The 18,326-nt window shown below is 46.9% G+C and overlaps 1 protein-coding gene across 1 annotated transcript in view; it reads left to right on the plus strand.

Annotated features, from left to right (window-relative positions):
- Nucleotides 1-18,326, plus strand: part of LOC147689045 (serum paraoxonase/arylesterase 2-like) — an 856,840-nt gene that overhangs the window by 540,246 nt on the left and 298,268 nt on the right. Inside the window, exon 3 of the mRNA XM_086941933.1 lies at nucleotides 9,149-9,219. Coding sequence (XP_086798059.1) covers nucleotides 9,149-9,219 — 71 coding nt within the window. The remainder of the gene's footprint in view (nucleotides 1-9,148; nucleotides 9,220-18,326) is intronic.

Below are 18,326 nucleotides of genomic sequence, written 5' to 3' on the forward strand. Positions count from 1 at the left end.
GTAGATTGACAGGCCACCTTTGGGATGGCCATAAGGACAGTCTTTAATTGCTGGTTTCCAAAATTCGATAAAACCTGTCACAGGACTATTTTGGGTAGCCCATGTTTGTTGAATGGCTATTGCAGTGTGCCCAAATATGAAGGAGTATGTCTCCAAGTTAGTAATTTTATGTTGGAGACCACTAATGTTCCATGAACACAGTGTAAAAGAAGGATCTGGCTTTGGATTTAAGGAATTTACAAGTGGGGGTGCTTGAGATGTTAATGGGGCCAGAGCCTTGCAGTTTGGGACTTGAGATGGTGCTTCACGTGGTCAATCTGTTTTCTTGCAGGACAGGACAGCCGGAAGCCATCCCCAATCTTGGGTTTTGTCAGGGTTAGGGTATGCACTCAAGGGAGTTGTATTCACTTCTGTTATTCCTAAGGCATTTTTTAAGATTGAATATGGCCTGGTTTTGGCTCCAGTTCTAGGGGATTCGGCTTTTAGCAAGGTAGCTGGGTGGTTTAATAGCACTGTGGGGTAGCCTGGGGTGGAATAGGGGTGGATTTTGAGGTCCCATTCCCGAAAGGTAACCTTGTGTTCCAAGAATGCTCGTGCCCAGGTGGTGGATCTGAATGACACCAGAGTTACCTCGGAGGGTTGTGTGCCTCTTGGTGGAAGGAATTCAATGGACTCAATGTCACCATTCGCAAATTTTAATATATTTGACCTATTGAGGGTGTCATGCCGACCTTTTGATTTATATTCAGGGGCGAAGAGTATTTTGGAACCCTGTAGATCGCATTTAGCACCCTTTCTGCTTGGGCTATGGTTGGACTAAGTTGTTTTATCGATTACGAAACCTACATACGATCCCAGTTGGAGTTGGGGAGGAATTCGTGGGCCTCTGCTCAGTGTCTGGGTGTTTAAGGGTGAAGTTGGATTTTTATTGTAGATTACTTTTGAAAGGATAGGTCCAGTGTTTAGTTTTTCCAACCAGGGTGAGCTTAAGGGGGGAACTGGTTGGAATTGAGTTGTCATTACTGTGGTCATTGATTGAGTTCGATCATTGGTTTTGACCCTTAATATTTCAGAGGGAGGCTGAGGCTCCTGTGCCTCTGCTTCTACAGATGTGTTAATACCATCTTGGCTACGACCGGAGGTCTGTAGACAGGCACTCGAAGTTGAGTCTCCAGTGGGTGGATTTTGACAGGGGGTTGTTGACGTTAATGGTGATTGTGGGACACGTAGTACTTTTTTGTTAACAGCAGTTACGAAAAACAGAAATAGTTTGGGAGGGTCGACTGTTGGATTTAGTCTTAATTTATTTCTTTTTTTGCGCTGACGTTTGAGCTCTCTCTTGCTAGTGCGAGGCAAGGGGGCAGGGAGTATTTGAGGGTTGGGGATAACGACAGAGGCTGAGTTGACAGACGCCCCTACCACGATAGTGCTGATGGGATTTGCTTGCCCGCTTACTGCCCAGTTTTTTATGGCCAGTGGTGCGGTCGGCATTGCTGGAATGGGAAAGTCTTTAGGGTGGAGGGGGTCGTCTAGATGGTCTGTCTGAATTGTTATGGGTTCTGGTGCCCCACTCGACTGAGTCCCGATTGCGGGTATAAAAAAATGGTTGGGTAATTCTGAGTTCAGAATTGTGGGTTTTTGGGATAACTGGTGTGGACATTCGGATAGATTGCCTCCCTTCAGTTGCTTAACATCGCTTATAACGGTGGATAGGAAGACTGGAAGCGAGGAGAGTGAATCAAGAATGGGTGAGCAGCAACAGACCGACTGTACTAATTTTGAGGATGATTGTGCTCCTATAATTAAATTATTCAATGTATCCAGTTTGTTGTCGATCCCTGCTGTGAACAGTGCTAAAGTGTTCAATAGATCAACCTGCATGTCCAATTCGTCCGAGTGATAATTTAGGGCAGTGAGTGTCGATTGGAAGGTTTGAAGTAGTTGAGGCCAGATGCTCGATTTTGTGGAGACATCTTGGTGTGGCTCTTTTTTTGGTATTGGATTGGGTGACTTTTGAGGGTTTTTAAAGAAAAAGGACAGGTCCGCTAACAGTTGGTCATTTGAGTCAGTTTTTTGTGGCGATTTTAAAGAGGTTATTATTGCTGCTGATGGTGGGCCTAAACGTTGTTGGGGATTTGTTGAATCTGGGCTCCCCTCTGAAGCGCTTGGGGTGTGTAATGTGGGGGAACTAAATATGTAAAAGTTGGATGCAGGCTTCTTTTGTGCGTGAATTTGTGGGAAAATTAAATGAGAGTGAGGTGCTGGGGTAACCTCCCTAGGCACGTCAGAGATTTGAGGTAGGGGTGTTGAGAGATTCTCTGGTTGCTGTGGTTGCAGTACTTGAGGGCTTAGGTTATAAGATATGCTCACAGGGGGTGACTGGCTGGAGCAGGCCTCTTGCTTGTGAATGTCTTGTGGGGGAAGTAGCTGACTTAATTAATATTGGTAGCTTGATGAGGGGTTTTGAATAACCCTCACAAAGTCCTCCGAGACGATGTTCTGGTCGACAGGTGCAGACCCAAAAATGTACACATCCGGGGCGGGAGCAGGCTTATTAGTTGATGTTGACAACATTCGTTGCGAGTACGTGGTTGGCTCTGCAGATAGATCAGCGTCGCAAGGCTTATTTACCTCTGAGTATTGAGGGAAAGAAGGGAACTTAACCCCACCTGGGGCTTTTTTGAAGTAGTCCAAAAGGGTGAAGGATTTTAAACCATTCAGAGATGGTACGCATGAGGGATGCGTACTGCTATTGTTAATGTGTTGCCATCCATTTAGTGGTGATTTTGGGGCCTTCAGTGTGACCATGGCGGCCAATGGGCTTGTGTGATCGGCAGGGGGATGCTCCTCATCAGTTGCCGACTGTTTTTGTTTCTTCGGTTTTAGTGTAGAGGGGGCTTTTCTTGTTTTCCCAGATCTCATCTTCTGTTGTTGGATGGGCTATCCAGAGCCAATAAGGTTATGGACTAGGCCAAGAGGGGCTTCTTCAAAACACTCTCTATTTTGCTGACAGCACTTGGGTGTATTTACTCAGTGCCAGAAAAATCGTGGAGGATCGTGGAGGGCCAAGGTGACTCCGGAGCAAGAATGCTGATCTTATCTTGTCTTGACTTGTGTTATCTTGTCTTGACTTGTGAGATCACGTGGCCAGTGCTAAGCGCGTGGGCACCCCCCCACGCACTTGGTCCCTACGCAACCCCTCACACACGGACACCTGTCCACTGGTCCCAGCTACTCCTGTTGCCTGTGGCCCGTGCTATGGCTCCTAAGCGCTCCCCCCCAGATGCGACACCACAGCCACCCAGGTACAGCTACTAGGTGGGGTCACACGTAGGGAGGGGAGCGCGTGAGCCGTCGCGGCCCAGTTCCAATCGGGTCAGTGGGGCTAGCAGAGGTGGCAACGGGCTGAGGGGGTTGGAGGGTCGGGGGGAGCAGGACCAGAGCTGGAAAGGCCTTACTAGCGTGCACCCTAGACCGCTGAACAGCCGGGGGAGGGCAGCAGGGGGGGCGTTAGCAAGGCAGAGCTCCCAAGGTTATTGTTCACATCTGCAATGCCTATCTGCTTGACTTCTGTCATAGGCCACACTCTCCCCACAGCTCCTGCTCTTCGCTGCTATCTGCTGTTTGCTGAGTCCCCTGCCCTGGGTGTTTGAGGCTGCTGCCTCGGGTATCTGCAATAGTGGTTAAATTGTGCTTTTGACCAAACTGTATTCCGTTTTGCTTCCTGTATCTGTCCTTTGTTTTTGGTAATTCTTGGCATTTTACTGTTTCTCTGCTTACTGCGCTCGCCCCCTTGTGCTTCTTCCCTGAGGGGAGCGACCTCTGACCCTGCAGGCAGGTCGCTCCCCACGCTGCTGCACGAATCCACCTCTGCCTGCCTTGGCTCGCTGCCCGCATTGTTCTGCTTTTTCCCTCCCTGTGACTGCTTGTTGTGCCCATCTTCCTCCTCTATGCCATCTCTACTGGTATTGTATTTTTGGTATTTGTACTTGTATTCTTCTGTACCTCCCACTGACTGCCTATTGTGCCCATCTTTCTCCTCTGTGCCATCTTGCTGTTAATTGTACTTTTGCCTTTTGTGCCCCTTGCCAGTTTCCCGCCGCTGTGTCCCTGCGGCCCCGCCCACGCACTCCCATTCGTCGCACGCTCCCGCATCCTAGCTGCTCCACCCTCCCACCTACTCTTATATGGAGGCCGTGCAGCAAGCCTGTCTGCGCCCGTCTGTGCCTGGACCGCGCCCAGCGCCAGGACCCCTGGCCCCCGTGAGCACCTCAACGTCTGCCTCTGCTACAACTCCAGCATCCTCCTCGCACTCAACGCCGAACGACCATGCACCTGCTGCCTGGCCACCCGAGGTGCACCCAAGCCCCTTCTCCTGCCAGAACTGCAGCTTTACAAGCATCCGGCCCGCCAACCCACCAACCGAAGAACCCAACTTCCTCAGATGCATCCTGCTCAACACCCGCTCCGCCCGCAAACACGCTGTAGAACTCTGGGACCTACTCGACACCAATGCCCCAGGCATCGCTTGCCTGACGGTGAACTGGCTGAAATGCTCCTCAGTACCCGACATCACCATAGCCATCCCGGAAGCCTACAAGATAACCCGCAAGGACCGCACCAACGGTGTAGGAGGAGGAATTGCCATCGTCCACAGAAAAACTCTCAAAATCTCAACAGACAGTGATGACATCCTCAGCACCGCCAAACACCTGCATTTCCAGATCCACACCGAACACACCACCACCCTCCGAGGTACCCTCGTCTACAGACCCCCCGGAACCTGACCACAGTTCAGCGACTCCATCGCCGACCTCATCAGCACACACGCCCCCACCTCCATGGACTACATCCTCCTCGGAGAGCTGAATTTCCACCTCAGAATAACAATGACTCCAACTCGTCCACCCTGATCGACAACCTAGCCAACCTCGGACTGAGACAACTAGTCACAACACCCACCCACTCCGCCGACCACACGCTCGACCCCATCTTCTCAGCAAGCTCCCACGTCTTCTTCAACCACACCACCGAACTCCACTGGACCGACCACCGCTGCGTCCACTTCACCTTCCGGAAACCCACCACACACCACCGCACCTAGCAGAGGCCTCACCACCTCTGAAGCAAAGTCACCAAGGACCAGATAACCACAGCCCTAGCCCAGAGCCCACCCGCAGACCCGACTGACCCTGACGCCGCAGCCCGTAATCTCAGACAATGGATCAACGACTGCACCAACACTCTCACCCGCTCAAGAAGCCCTCCAACACCCACACCAGCAAGAAAGCTAGCTGGTTTACCGAAGACCTCCAGGCCGCCAAGCAAACCTGCCAAAAACTAAAAAAAAACTGCAACCGGGAACAAACACTGGAAAGCTACACAGCCTACACGAACCCTATCCGCAGACACCACCACCTCATCAGAACCACCAAAAGGACCTCCTTCAAAGACCGACTAGACAACAACGCACACAACAGCAATTAGCTCTTCAACATAGTGAAGGAACTCTCCAACCCCAACTCCATCACCAATGACATCCCACCGTCACAAGACCTGTGCGACTCACTGGCCACCTTCTTCCATCGCAATATCGCAGACATCCATGACAGCTTCATCGCCGTCACTACCCCGGCAACCAATGAGACCCCCGCTCCCACGACCACCAACCGCACAACCGCCTGCTCGCCTGAACCAACATTAACGACGACAACACCATCAAGATCATAAACACCATCCATTCCAGATCCCCGGAAGACTCCTACTCACACCACATCTTCAACAAAGCCAGCAGCACCATCGCACCCCATCTCCGGAAAACCATCTACATCTCCTTCAAGACAGCGACCAGAGAGCTGGAATCACACAGAGATCAACGCCTTACTCAAGAAACCCAAGGCGGACCCCAAAGACCTCAAGAATTTCCGACACATCTTCTGCTCCCGTTCCCGGAGAAGGCTGTCAACAAACAACTGACCAGCTACCATGAGGAGAACATTATCCTGGACCCGTCCCAGTCCGGGTTCTGCAGCCACCACAGCACCAAAACTGCCCGCATCGCTGCCACCGACAACATCAGCACCGTGCTTGACAACTGAGAAACCGAGGCCCTCATCCTCCTGGACCTGCCAGCCGCCTTCGACATGGTCTGCCACCGTACACTTCGAGGGCGCCTCCACAACGCCGAAATCCAAGAGAAGGCCTTTGAGTGGACCACCTTCTTCCTCTCCGGCAGAAAACAGAGCGTCCGCCTCCCCCCGTGCTGCTCCAAAGCCACCGAGATCATCTGCGGCGTACCCCAAGGCTCATCCCTCAGCCCAATGTTGTTCAACGTCTACATGGCACCGCTCGCCCACGTCGCACGTTGGCACGACCTCAACATCATCTCCTACGCCGACGACACCCAGCTGATCATCTCCCTCACCAAAGACCCCACACCGCCAAAACCAACCTCCACGAAGGAATGAAGGCCGTCACCGACTGGATGAGAAATAGCCGACTGAAGCTGAACTCGGACAATACTTAGGTCCTCATCCTCAAATCCACCCCCTCGGCCTGGGACGACTCCTAGCGGCCGACTGCACTTGGAGCACCCCCTACACCCACCAACCGCGCATGCAACTTAGGGGTCATCCTCAAGTCCACCCTGTCCAAGCAGGTCAACTCCTTCTCCTCCTCCTGCTTCAACACCCTCCGCATGCTCCACAGGATCTTCAAGTGGATCCCCACCGAGACTAGAAGGACTGTCACCCAGGCCCTCATCAGCAGTAGACTGGACTATGGAAATGCACTCTACGTAGGAGCACCGGCCAAACTCCTGAAACGACTCCAACACATCCAGAAAGCCTCCTTACACACCTGATCCTTGACATCCCTCACCGCAGCCACATCACACCCCTCTTGAGAGACCTGCACTGGCTTCCCATCAACAAGAGAACAACCTTCAAACTCCTCACCCACGCACGCGAGGCAATCCTCAACACCGGACCAACGTACCTCAACAGCCGACTCAGCCTCTACACCCCCACCCGCCAGCTCCGCTCCGCAGACTCGTCACTGTCCCCCGCATCCGAACAGTAACCGCCGGCGGCAGATCATTCTCTCACCTCGCCGCCAACACATGGAACACCCTACCCTCCCCATCCGCCTACGGCAGACCGAGGACCTCCTAACCTTCACAAGACTTGTCAAGTCCTGGCTCTACGAACAGTAGCAGCTCCCCCCCATAGCGCCTTGAGACTCTCACATCTATGTAGTGCATTTTATAAATGCTATGATTGATTGATTGATCTTCCATAGAATAATATTAGGATTACCTTATTATATTTTATAAATGTAATTTCCAATTGTGAAGAGAGAAGACCCCCAAGTCTGGTGTACCTGAATCATAATTTCGCATCCTAACTTATGGTGATTTTAAATTACAATTTGGGAAATTCCACTTTTAGGAAGTTGGCATTTTTCTATGTTTACCATTTTGTGCCTGCTGCAGCTCTCTGATAAGTCTGGAGTGGTTGACCGCTGGGGAAGTATATTCCCGCTAGACAGCCACACACAATGGTATTTTAGGTGTGACCTGATGGGCTATCCTGTGAGGATTAAGGAGAGGAGCTGGACCCAGACTTACCTGAACAGGCTTTGTTTTGTCCCCACACAAAGGGCTGCATACCTCTGAGTAGTGAGTCAGGCAGGTAGGGAGAACCTCTGTGCACTTCAAAGACCAGTCTTTGACGTCTCCCCCACTTCAGATGCCCAACTGGGTATAGATACAGGACCTATGATACCATCAATTCGGTACACTTCTGGACCTGTGAAGATTCTGCCAGGAAGAAGGACTTCTGTGCTGCTGAAGGATTGACACTGTGCTGGACTGCTCATTTGCTGGACTCCTGCCTTTTTGTGCTGCCATGTTGCCTGCTCTTCCCCTGCCTTGGTGAGGAGGACTAGACTGGATCTGCAACACTTGAACCAAAAGTTACTCAAGGCACTAGCTGGCTGATCGAAAGTCTCCGGGAAACAAAGACTGCCAACCGCCCTGCTTCTTCACCTGGACTCTGCTATCAATGAGTCTGCTCTACCAAGTGGTGCCAGTCCAGTGCTGGACCCTTGAAAGTGGGCCTAAGGTGCTTGCTCTTGCAAAACCGATCAGACGGATTGGAAACGGTGCATCACATCTGCTGCGCAGATCAGAAATGGCGCATCACTCCTGTTGCGTGGACAGAATCGGCACATCACTCCTGGTGTGTAGACCAGAACCGGCGTATCACCCTTGCTGCATTGATCGGCCCTACTCATCGCCTTTGGAGCCCCTACTTCACAACACTCTGGCCAGCACAAAATCTTCATATCCTTGTTGAAGGCATCCTCGAAGACGAATCTCAACATCCCAGCTCTTCATTCATCGGGGCAGATGTATCACCGCTGCTATGCGGATCAGGACCAGCGCATCGCCACCACTGAATGGATTAACACCAACGCATCGACTCAGCTCCACCCTGCATCTTAGTCATAGATGCAGACAGGATTAAGGTATTTTTGTTCAGCAGGCCTCACTGGGTCCCTGTATCTGACCACGCGCCATCCCGGTTGGCCTGAACGTTTGACTTTGTCCCGGTCAGCGAGGACCAGATATCCCAAACAAGCTCTTATTGTGTTTAAGCACTATTTTACAGTATATTCTTTAAAAATTCTTATCTCAAATTCTACTTAATGGATTTTGTTATTTTGCTCTTATTTTATTTATTAAATAACAAGCATCTCATCTGATGTGAAATCTTTTTCTTTGGTGTTTTCACTGTTTTACTTTTAAAGTGTTGCACAAATAATTTACATATTGCCTCTAAAGGTAAGCCTGACTGCTCTGTGCCAAGCTACCAGAGGATGAGCACAGGTTAATGTAGGGTTTGAAGGCACTTACCCTGACTGGAATGTTTGGTGATTGCTAGCCCAGGGCTTGACCCCAGTCAACCAGGAACCCAATATCTAACAACAGGTAATAAGAGCAGGTAAAAATATGTGGTTGAGAATGAGGATTCTTACCTTCCTATTGCTTGGAAATAAAGCACTTTTGTGCATGCACTGTCAGCCAAAACATCTCCGCCATTGGCATATAGATTTAAATTCATGGCATTTAATTTTCTTTTAACAGACAAGCCTTCAATATCTCTCGAGAATATGAACAACTGGAACCACCAAACTGTCGTTTTATTGAAGGAATTGGTATGTATGGATGTTGCTTCTTTTCTGTTTTTCCGTGCGACAAGCAAGTTACTTGACAAAAGACTTCACTTTCTGTGAGAAAATTATCAATGATAGAGAATGTAATACATCTTGATCATGACTGTAGTTTCACAGACAGACATAAAAGGAAAGGTTTTTAGATTTTCATTAATTTTGGTTTAGGACATTGAAATGTTGTGATCTCAACTGAAGAAAATGGTGTGGTTCAGGACCAATAATGACTCTTATTTATTTGGCCAATGTATGTCTTTCTATTTCTCTCTATTAATTTAGAACATTTTACTTAGGCGAGTATAATGTTTTAATAGCATTATACCCCTTCTGACCAAGGCAAAGCTGCTTTTAAAAGGGTCTATAGGCCCTCTCCCTGGTTATACATGGGTTCAGAGCCTTTTCACAACCAATGTAGCCCTTAGCAGCAAATGTTAATGCCATATTGTTTTTATAGTCTTTGAAGAGGATCTGAAGTGAGTCTTGACACCATTCGTGGCAAAGCTCAAATTATTCTTATTGGAAGGCTTCATACATTAAATTCCTACTCCTTCCAAAGCGCTGGCCCTCCGCTTTTCTACCGAATGTAGGACAGCTCTGTTACTATAATCTTTGGCCTCAAGGAACCCCAGGCTTCTATGTAAGCATCCCTCTACTAAACCACTACTGATTAAACTATCACATCTATGTATTATCCTGTGACAGCCCTGTTGATTGTGCTAGCGATAACTATATCACTATTATTACTTTTATTTGCGTAGTTTACATGCTATTTTTCAAAACTGATCATAAGTTATTGACACTTTACTCATTTTTTAAAAGGAAATAACCCCTTCTATCTAGCAATGGAGGTATGGAGGTATAATTCTCAATAATTGATGAACATATCTACAACAAAGTAATGTCATTGTGTTGGAAGCAACAGATAGCAAACAGCAGTAATTGACTGAGGTACAGATATGCCTAAGGTTATTCCTCTGTGTCATAATATTATCTTGTCTTAGCTTTAAAAAATAATACCCATCTATAATCACAACTTATTTACCATTCAACAACTCATAATGTTTGTCTAACATCTTTTGATATGTTGAACATTTCCTAAAAAAAAATACTTCAGCATATACGCTGTACGTCACTTCACATAGAATTTAAAATTGTATATCCAATTGTAGTTATGTAAAAATTATATATTATTGTAAATTGTGCTAAGAATTACTGCCTGTGTATTGCCCTTCCACCATAGGCTCTAGTCATGCTACATAAAACTACACATACATTAATTAAGTACAATAACGTACAAGCACAATGAAATTGCCTTTATATAAAACCAATAAATAAATGGGAGAAGCAAGTAAAAAATCTTATACATCACAAGTAAGAACACTAGGGATGGATCTGTACAAACCTCTTTTGTTAAAAGAATCCAGCTGCTATTTCTGTCTGTGATTACTGTTAGATTAGTATGTCAATGTTAGAAATCTATTTGAGGGGCAAACTTTTCAATTGTAGTTTTGCTCTCTCTACTGTGGTGGTGGGGCAGTAACTGGTTACCCTTCAGGCGTTGGCCGTTAAGATGTGTGGTGACAATGAGGACTCCTATAAGGGCACACTAAGGGTCAAGGGCCCAATTCCCTTCAATAATCCCTCAACACCAATCTGCCACACACATCCAATTACTCATGTGACCCCAATCAAAGCAACTCCATCATTTGTCACACACCAATGAACACATCCAACTAACATCAGAATGGTACACCTTATGCTTCTCAATATTTATTCTGTATTCCACCATCATCACACAACCTCACTGTTCTTTTCATAACTAAAGCATGAGTCACTTGAACTTCTGCACACATCCTGCATCCCCTTGGCCCCTGACAATACAGAATTCAACGCCTTGATTAAAACATGCACACAAATTCAAAGAAGGACTTGCAGTCAGCTTGACAACTATTTAGAAACCTGTGTCGTCACCTACAAAAAAATATATATAGCCCCGATCCCTCTAGGAACCTAGGGCCATATGTATGCAAGAGTTTTACTCATTCTGTGTCTATGGGAAAATTGAACATAAGCCCCATATCTTTACCTGCAAATTCCCAACATCTGCCTCCCTCAAAGACACCTTCACACTGATCTACAGACCTCTGGAACATAGCAACACCTGGAATGAGAAAGTTGCTGACATTTCCAGAAATGCGTGCATTAAACTCACATGTAGGATATCATTCTTTCAATAATCCCTGCCATCATGAACATGCAACCTTTACTTGCTGAAATCTTAAGCATTTTAACATGAAGGAATATGTCATTGAAGCTATACATTTCGTAAGTAACACTCAACTTCATTATCACCTCTTTCCATCATCAACTGCATTAATTCAATGCAATTGAACTTGAAATACCCTCTGTCATACCATCCACCTTCCACATACACTGACCATCCCCTTCAGCCACGCAATTGTGCTTCTTCGAAAACTTCCCCATATAATATAGCGAGAAGTCCAAAGCAATTATATAGGGCTGCCTCTAAAAAAGTACAAGTGGATTGTAAGATTACTATTCTTCATGAATTTAAACAACTATAAACCCAACCAAGAAAATGTTCTTCATTGTCAAATATATGTAAATCCTGAAGCCTTTATTAAAGTCATCATAGCTTCATTAGAGATGTGTGAAACCTTTTTTCTTGAAAAATATGAGAAAAATTCAAAACAGATTTTAAGTCGCCCTTCCATCAATTCACTGGAATTTGACTACCATTCCATCTTGACATTTAGTCAAGATTTATCACTACCTCAATTCTCCTGCTTTCTGCAGAACTCACTAAAACATCCCTTGAAGCTATCAAATCGGACTTGCCACTTGACCGATGGTCACTTCATATATGTTTGTTAGCTGTGGACATGGTATATCCCAGACTATCACTAAATTTTATAATTTCTCTTTAACTTCATCTTCCTCTTAAGTGCCATCCAGTTACTGCCACCAACATATCCGAACTCTTTTAAGTAATTATAGGCCAATTTCTCTACTTCCCCTCCGTTCTAGGACATCAGAGAAAGAAGTAAACAGGCTGTTGCCATTACATTTTGAATCCAATAATCTAATGGATATCACACAATCAGAGTTCCGCCCTTAAATCAGCACAGAAACTATATTGCTGATTGCAATGGATTATATCAGGGCCATTCTTAACTAAGAGAGCTCTGCTGGTGCTTTTTGTCCTCTCTGCAGCCTTCAACACTGTCTCTCATACTATCCTCAGTAGGCATCTTTTTGAAAGTGGAATTTTCTGGATCACGTTAAAGTGGCTGGCATCTTTTCTGTTTAACAGATCACAATCTATCTTGCATGTACCTTTTTGCTCCATCACAAATCTGGCTAAATTCCCTTAAGGTTCAATGCTTAGCCCAATAGTTTTCAGCATTTACATCACATCCTTCACAACACTAATTTAGATATTTGATTTAAGATCATTCCATGTGGCGAAGAAATACAAATAGTAGGATCCATTTCCAGCAGCATATGGAATACACAGGAGTATTTTTCTGCTTGCATATCATCCGTGGACATCTGGATGAGGAACAATTGTTTAAAACCTTTCTGTAGCAAAACCAAAATTCAATCTTTCAATCCATAAGAACCTCCTGGTGGTCCTCCAAGTTACTGTCAAACAACAATCTCAGCGGGTGGGAGGTATACTCTTGTGACGGGAACATTATGTGGGGAACCATTGATGCTGGGTAGCTTTTATGTCCCCCTGGGTGAAACCTTTATAGACTGGGTTCTGCACCTCTGGGGAGAACTGCCAGACGGTCTATCAGTGATGGGGGTGACTGGAATGACACCATGGCACCAGAAGACAGATAGAGCACTAAGGGACTAAGCCATAGTACAGGGGATTCAAAGCTGCGGTGTCTAGTGTACTCCCTGGGGTGGATGGACGCATGGAGAGCCTATCACCCAGTAGAATACGGATATACCTTCTTCTCGGCGGTCCATGGGTCCTTTTCCTGGGTAGACTACTTATTTCTCCCAGGCCCCCAAATACATAGGGCCTCTGCTGTTTTTATCCTGCTATGGGGCTGTCAGACCACTCCCCGGTGACATTTCGGCTGCATGTCGGGCCCCAGAGATTTCTTTTCCAGTGGCGCATGTCACCTTGGCAGCTGCAAAATCCATTTAATAAATCCACACTCCATCAAGCGATTACAGACTACCTGGCGTCTTACTCAGACACCTCTCCTATCCGGCGTAATTCTGTGGGAAGCTTTGAAGCCCGTGTTGCAGGGAGTAGACATCAGTTTCTGTGCCGGGGAGCTCCTCTGCTGCGGCGCACAGGTAGTGGAACTGCAAACCTGACAACAGGCTCTTGGGGCTAAGATTAGAGATGTTTGCGGGGCACAGACTAGACACAATATGATTCTCTCCCAACAGCAACTGCATCAACTACTTACAAACGAGGCTCGGGCGGCGTGGCATGCAACAAAGTGTGGGATTTATCAGTGGGGCGACATGTCGAGTAGGATGTTGCATATCTCATGTCAAATAGCACAGTCGCCGGCCACAGTGCCAGTGCCGAGTGACACAGTGGGTGGTTTATGTACCAATCTTCGTGAAATTGCCTACGCTTTGCAGAGTACTCCTCGGATTTATATGCTTGGTGAGGAGTCTTGTCCCGGGATCAAACCAGAGAGTTCATAAGCAACATCCCGCCCAAATCGAATTTGGATAACACATGAGCACAACTCGATGTGCCAATCACTGTAGAGGAACTCACTAACGCACTGTCGAGCCAGCGCCCTGGCTGACACCTGGGACCTAATGGGTTCCTGAGCGAACTCCTGAAATTACATATGTCCCAACTAGGTACACATCTGCTAAAGGTGCCATAGGAGGCCTCTGAACTGCGGCTCCTCCCACCAGATTGGCGTCATGCAGAAATTGTGGTGTTCCCACACATCTCTGATCTTGTCCATCCTGACCAGGCAGGTTTCATGCCACAATGATCCACGCACCATAACATTAGACAGGTTCATAACGCCCTAGCAAAAGTGGCAGGATTTGGTCGCCCTATGACCTTTTAATAAGCGGATACAGATAAAGCATTTGATTCCATCAGGTGGATAGTATTTATCCCTTCTCTTGCAAGATCTCAACTTCTGACATTTATCCAGCTACTCTACACAGACCTCCCCACCTCTATGAGCATGGCAGGAGCACTGTCAGACTAATTCCCTATCCTTAGAGGTACCAGACAGGGGTGCCTGCTTTCCCCCATATTATCATCACTTGCGGTCGAACCACTGGCCCCATGGGTGAGGCTGGATCCCCTGGTGCGCGGGTTTCAGTGGTCCATCGGCATGTCAGATAGGATCGCACTGTACGCAGATGAAATGCTATTTTTTCCTACGGATCCAGGGATCACAGGTCCGCGGACCCTGCAGATACTCAGAGTATTCAGGGAGGCCTTTGGATTATGCACAAACCCTTCAAAATCAGTGCTGTTTCCTGTCTGTTGGGAGCAAGGTCGTGGAACCTGGGCAACTCATCTGACCCATGCCATGGACGGGTTTCAGTGCCTTGCTATCTACATCTCCCGGCACCTGACAATTTCCTGGATGCACAACCTTAACCCCATATTTCTGTGTGTCTGAGAAGAGGTGAAAACATGGTCCCCCTGCCACTGTCCTTACTTGGATGGTCGGCTATCTTTAAAATGGTTTCCTTACAGTGACTCTTTTACCAGCTTCAGAATTTCCCCTATGATATCCCACAATCATGGATTAAGCAAATTAATGCAGTACTTAATCATTTCCTGTGGAGAGGTGGTGTTGTTAGAGTGGCCCCCCGCTCCTGTATACAGTCCACCTATTGTGGAGATATAGCTGCAGCAGATATGTATGCCTACTACTCTGCCTCCCACCTACTCAACATCAACGAATGGTGGTATAATGTGCAGACGGTTCCATCATATGCAGTAGAGACAGAAGCGATGGGCAACCAGTCACTAATAGACTTCCTCTACAGTCATACGGGATAGACCATTTGTCCCAAGCAGCTATATTAGTTATCCATTTATGGCAATGGACGTTCTGGCGGTTGGCCTGGTTGGGGAAGTTGACTATGGCGACCCCATTATGGTATGGCATTTTCATTTGCCCCGTAGTGGCACTGCCAGGGTTCCGTGCATGGGACTTCAAGGGTTTATCCACACTAGGGAACATTATGAAAGGGACTGTGCTCAAATCATTTCAGCAGGTGCAGTATGCTTATCAACTTCACTGTTGCCTATTTATTTACAACTTAGACACGCACTGACATCATATGTTAAGGACTTGACAGAGTTACCAGAGTTTAACCCATAGAAGGGTGGCTGTTAATGGGTCACATGGACGCACACAAGGTTAGACAATTATACCAGACTCTGACCACACATAGTCACACTACTCTGGATGCATTACAGGCAACTTGGGAGGGAGATATTGAGTACCTGGATAACTATGACTGGACAGGGGCACTGGCATGTCCCGAGGCATTGCCGCTGCATCACACCAATGCCTAACTCAGTTTAAATACTTGCATCAAGCATACCACACAAGGGCCCACCTTTGGCATATGGGAGTAGTATCCTCCTCCACATGTCTCCACTGTGGTGGGGAGAAGGGGACCTTCCTCCACGCGGTATGGAGCTGCTTCGCACTCCTGCCCTTATGGCACGGGATGACCTCCTACCTGGCACCGGTGCTGTCCTGGCAGATCCCCCATGAACCCAAGTTAGCTCTCCTGCGTAGCATATAACTGATAGGTGGCAACAGATATAAACAACACGTTTTGTTTTTGGGACTGACTTTTAGTTAAGTGAGATATCGCCCAACACTGGAAAGGGGTTTCCCCACTCTTGGTGGGTGGATCAAAGTGAGCCATGGACAAATGTATGGGGATGGAACTGGTAGGATTTCAAGCCCTTAGACACATAGTAAAAAATGGAAACAGTGGGCAGAAAACAGGGGTATCAACTTGCCCTCTGCACATCCCCCAGAATCCCTCACAGAACAAGAGATACAGTCATATACTGCATCCTGTATTTTTATCATAAGAATGCTCAGAAAAATCGTCTCAATTCCATATTTGTCATGCCACAAAATGGACACACAGGTTCTCATGTTTTTCTAGACTTGCCTAAAGGAACTTACTAAATGTGGGTTTCCCTGACTACCTCCTTCACCAACTACAAGTGGTACAAAATTCAGCAGTGCCTCTCATTTTCAACCCATTTCTGTGTCAGTTTTGTCTCCCCCTTCCTGAAAGATCTTTGTTGCTCACTATTCACAGATATGTTGTTTTCAAGGCCCTTTTACTGGTTCATAGGACCAATTATCATTCCAATCCTCTGTATCTCAGCTGCCAATTCCAGTTCTTCCTCCTCTTCGATTGTTTGATGCCGGCCTCTGCTTATCTATTTCAAATACTTTGTTTCAGATTATCTTATTTAGGCAGCTGTTCTTTCTCACATCTAGCTGCCAAATCTTAAAACTTCCTTTCACCTACCATCCATTCCTCGTCCGTCTAAACCATTTCAGGGTGACGCTTAAAAGTTGGCTCTTTCAACAGAGATGGATTACTCCCTCCCAGACATGTTTTCACTCCTTTAGCATCAAGATACCCTTAAGGGTAGCAGTTCGGATAATAAAGCTCCTTCATTCTTTCATTGTTTGGCTCATTCAAGCAAGGTGTATTCACCAATTATGATGCCATTCAACCCAAAACCACATAAAAGTGTGGTTTGACTTTCTCCATTACACATTTATAGTACATGTTAACTTCTAGGCCGCATAGAAAGTACAAACTATAAACACTAAGCCATCCACACAAGGTACATTGACTTGTTTCATGTTAAACTAACATAATTAAAAAGTCTTCGATCAGCAGACTACTACTCTAGTGAAACCACCTACAACACTGCTACCTTTACACAAGGATGATGAAATAACAAATCAGTCTTCACATGCGTCAAATACTGCATTAAACCACGCATGGGGCCAGCAATTAAACACTATACAAACAAATACAAGACCATCAACAAATTATTTATGGAAATGATTTATTAAATCAGAAAACCATCAGCCACATTAACCCCTTCTCTGCAGCGGCTATTCCGCCGCAGCGCTAAGGGGGCGGCGGGGCCGCGCGGCGGTCCCGCGCTGGTGATGGAACCGCTCCGTCACGGCCCGCGGGTGAGCTGTGCTTGTGACGGAACAGTTCCGTCATGGCCCCGCCCGCTCTTTAGAACGTCAGCGCAGGCGCGGAATTCACGACGCGCAGGCACGGCGAGCGGGTCGTGACGAAACTGTTCCGTCACCAGCACAGCCCACCCGAGGCTCGTGACGGAACGGTTACGTCACGAGCATGGGAGGAGTTAAACACACCACCAGAGATCCAGTCATCCGACCACACAATCTCACTGTTACTCTCAATTAAACCTACACAACCAACCCGATTTAAAATCATTCACCCTCAGTGCTGTCAAGACAAGATATTCCTCTCTTGACCATCTTAAAATCCCTCATTAATAGAGCAATACTATGCTACTCATCCTAATAAACGTCTCTCCTACACAAGTGACCCTTAAAACTGGATACATTTTCCAGCTCCAGAAGAAAGTCTGCTGAGACCAAAAAAACCTAGGTCCCCGGTAGCTTGTCTCCTTTCTGGTGAAGAATTGGCTTGGTAGTTTAGTCTGCCCTGTTCCCATGATGCACTGGGCCAGGGACAGACTGATTTGCATATAGCCAGGTTCTGAGCTGGGATGGTGCAGTGAGATAAATAACGGTGATGGATCAAGCCCTGATCTTTGGACTGGGTAAGAGTGGTCTGCTTAATTCAGACACTCTGTTCATCACCACCCCCTTTTCTGTATACAAAAAAACCTAGGGGCATATTATCAAGAAGGGCGTTAAAATTATCGCTGCTTTAGCGGCAGGAAACTGCTGCTAAAGCGGCGATAATGAGCTTGATAATATGCCCTTGAGAATTTTAATAGAAGCCCAATTTCACACCAAAATATTGGTGTCTATGGGAATTCACAAGGG

Source organism: Lissotriton vulgaris, chromosome 10 (genome assembly GCF_964263255.1).
Source record: "Lissotriton vulgaris chromosome 10, aLisVul1.2, whole genome shotgun sequence".
Lineage (NCBI taxonomy): Eukaryota > Metazoa > Chordata > Amphibia > Caudata > Salamandridae > Lissotriton > Lissotriton vulgaris.